This window comes from Cryptomeria japonica, chromosome 10, assembly GCF_030272615.1.
Source record: "Cryptomeria japonica chromosome 10, Sugi_1.0, whole genome shotgun sequence".
Lineage (NCBI taxonomy): Eukaryota > Viridiplantae > Streptophyta > Pinopsida > Cupressales > Cupressaceae > Cryptomeria > Cryptomeria japonica.
Genome location: NC_081414.1, coordinates 719,737,625 through 719,739,738, shown reverse-complemented (window position 1 = coordinate 719,739,738; position 2,114 = coordinate 719,737,625). Strand labels below are relative to the sequence as shown.

At 44.7% G+C, this 2,114-nt stretch overlaps 1 protein-coding gene across 1 annotated transcript; it reads right to left on the bottom strand.

The window, feature by feature from the left end:
* Window positions 1-289: 289 nt before the first annotated feature.
* LOC131029034 (calmodulin-binding protein 25) lies at window positions 290-1,568 on the bottom strand. Its single transcript, XM_057959425.2, has one exon. It carries the CDS (start codon window positions 1,347-1,349, stop codon window positions 381-383), a length of 969 nt encoding a protein of 322 aa, XP_057815408.1. The 5' UTR covers window positions 1,350-1,568; the 3' UTR covers window positions 290-380.
* Between the last annotated feature and the right edge of the window lie 546 nt (window positions 1,569-2,114).

The following is a 2,114-nucleotide window of genomic DNA, read 5'->3' as shown; positions in this document are numbered from 1 at the left end:
ACTCAGATATTTTAAAGATCACTGTTGTTTTATCTAAAATTTGTCCAAAAAAGACAGCAAAATTCAACACGCAAAAAATAAACCCCAACACGTTGCTCGAAATTTAAAATGCTCGAAATGCTTACTGAACTTGACCAAATCATGGCAGACGCAGAGCCAAATTCTCATCAAACACGGAAATCGCATGGTCCGAGAAGAAATTATTTACACGAACTCAGATATTTTAAAGATAACTATTGTTTTAATCTAAATTTGTCCGAAAAAGACAGAAAAATTCAACACGCAAAAACAAACCCCAACACGTTGCGTAAATATTTACAAAAAGCAGGAAAAATCGCATCCTACAATTTACAAAAATATGAGAAATGGAAGAAGAATGTTCACAGAACACCGCCGCCGAGCTCTACATCGACATTATTATTGAACCACAGGTCAGCTTCCTGCATAAAATTCATGAAACCCTGGTTTTGATCCGGCACGAAATATCCACTTCCGGCGCCGGCGCCGGCACCGCTGCCACCGCCATTCTTTATTAACGACTGCATACAAGCAACTCTGAGCTTCTCAGTAAAGTCCTCGGCAGGGGCGGCGGAGCGAGCAAGAGGCGGCGGAGGAGAAGAATAGGCATTATTAAGATTTGCAGGAGCTCCGCCACAAGCAGCAATGAAAATAGCCGAGGTATCAAGGGTTGGAAGCCCCTGGATAGCAGCCGAGGCGGTAGCCGTGACCGCGGCGGCGGAAGAGGAGGCGCGCTTAGGCTCCGGCCGGACAAGCCCCGGCATACCGACGCCGGCGGTGGAGGGGCTCCAAAGCCGAGTAGCGTTAGGGTTTATAGGCACTCCCGTCACCTGCTGCACCATAGCTCTGAAATTCGCCGGATCCGCGTTCAGGAAAGTTATAGGCGTCTTGTTCGCCGCTCTGGACCGCCGCTTGCTCACCTTCCCCGTCGCACTTAGTCCATTACTTCTCTTAAACTGAGGACTCACCAGGGACTCGATCCCGAGACCTCCTCCTTCCTCTCCCTCTCCTTTTGCTCCGCTCTCAGAGCTCACTTCGCTCTCACTCTTACACCTCCATTCCGACCCCGTCCAAGCAGAGCCGCCGGCAGGAGCCAGGGACTGAAAGTCATAAATACCATTACTTTTAGTGCTTTGAGAGCACAATTCTCTCTGCAAAGCCATAGTCAAAGACTGCATATCACGCTGAGATGCTTGACTTATCCAAGCATCCGCAGAAACAGAATTATTTTGTTGCAGCATCGATCCAGCTTCGTATCTCAAACCTTTCGTCGGCACCAGTTCCTCCCACGCCTTAGTATGACTCACAGCAGCAGCAGCACCATGCACCATATTCACACAATCTCTCCCTCACCGCCTCCCTCAAGTATATATATATATATATATATATTTATGTATATCCGTCAAGTGAAATACATACACAATGTATATGTATCCAAACTCGAAGCGATGATTTGCAGGCGAAGAAGAAGAAGAAAGAGAAGCGTGAAGACGAAGAAATGAAATGGAGGCGCGGGGGTATTAGTAGGCGGAGAAGGTTTGAATTATAAAGTGGTTAAAGGGAGGATTTTGTGATTTAATAAATATTTGACCGCTTACCATGGATTAGTTAGTTAACGTGTGGAGTTGAGTTAGGGTTAAACGTTTGAGTCAATATCGACGTTGACGGTGGGCGCCTGTCGCATTCTTCATTTCTCCCGCGTCACGCGGTTTGACACACCCAAGAACGTTCCTCCTTATTTCTTCTATCTGGTCTTTTTTTTTTTTCCATTTACTTTTTTTTTTTAATTTACTTTTTAACATAAATGTATACCTAGGGCCTAGGGAGTGTTGTGGACCCCCACACTTTTCACGACCCCTCGACCCTTTGTTATTCATGTGACAACATTGCATACGTAAGCGTATTATCCGATAGACGGGTGGGCTTCTAGAAGTGGAATTGACTCATCTCCACGTGAAATTCTATTTTATGAAGTTTAAATTAAATAAATATATATGCTTCAATGCTATTAGACCACTTGTGACCCTTGCCTTACACTCAACCCTATTGTTTATCCACGTTCTAGGTCTTAATTAATTGATTATTATTATTATTTA

Coding starts and splice junctions, on each gene's coding strand:
- LOC131029034 (XM_057959425.2), bottom strand. CDS start 1,349: ATGGTGCATGGTGCTGCTGCTGCTGTGAGTCATACTAAGGCGTGGGAG.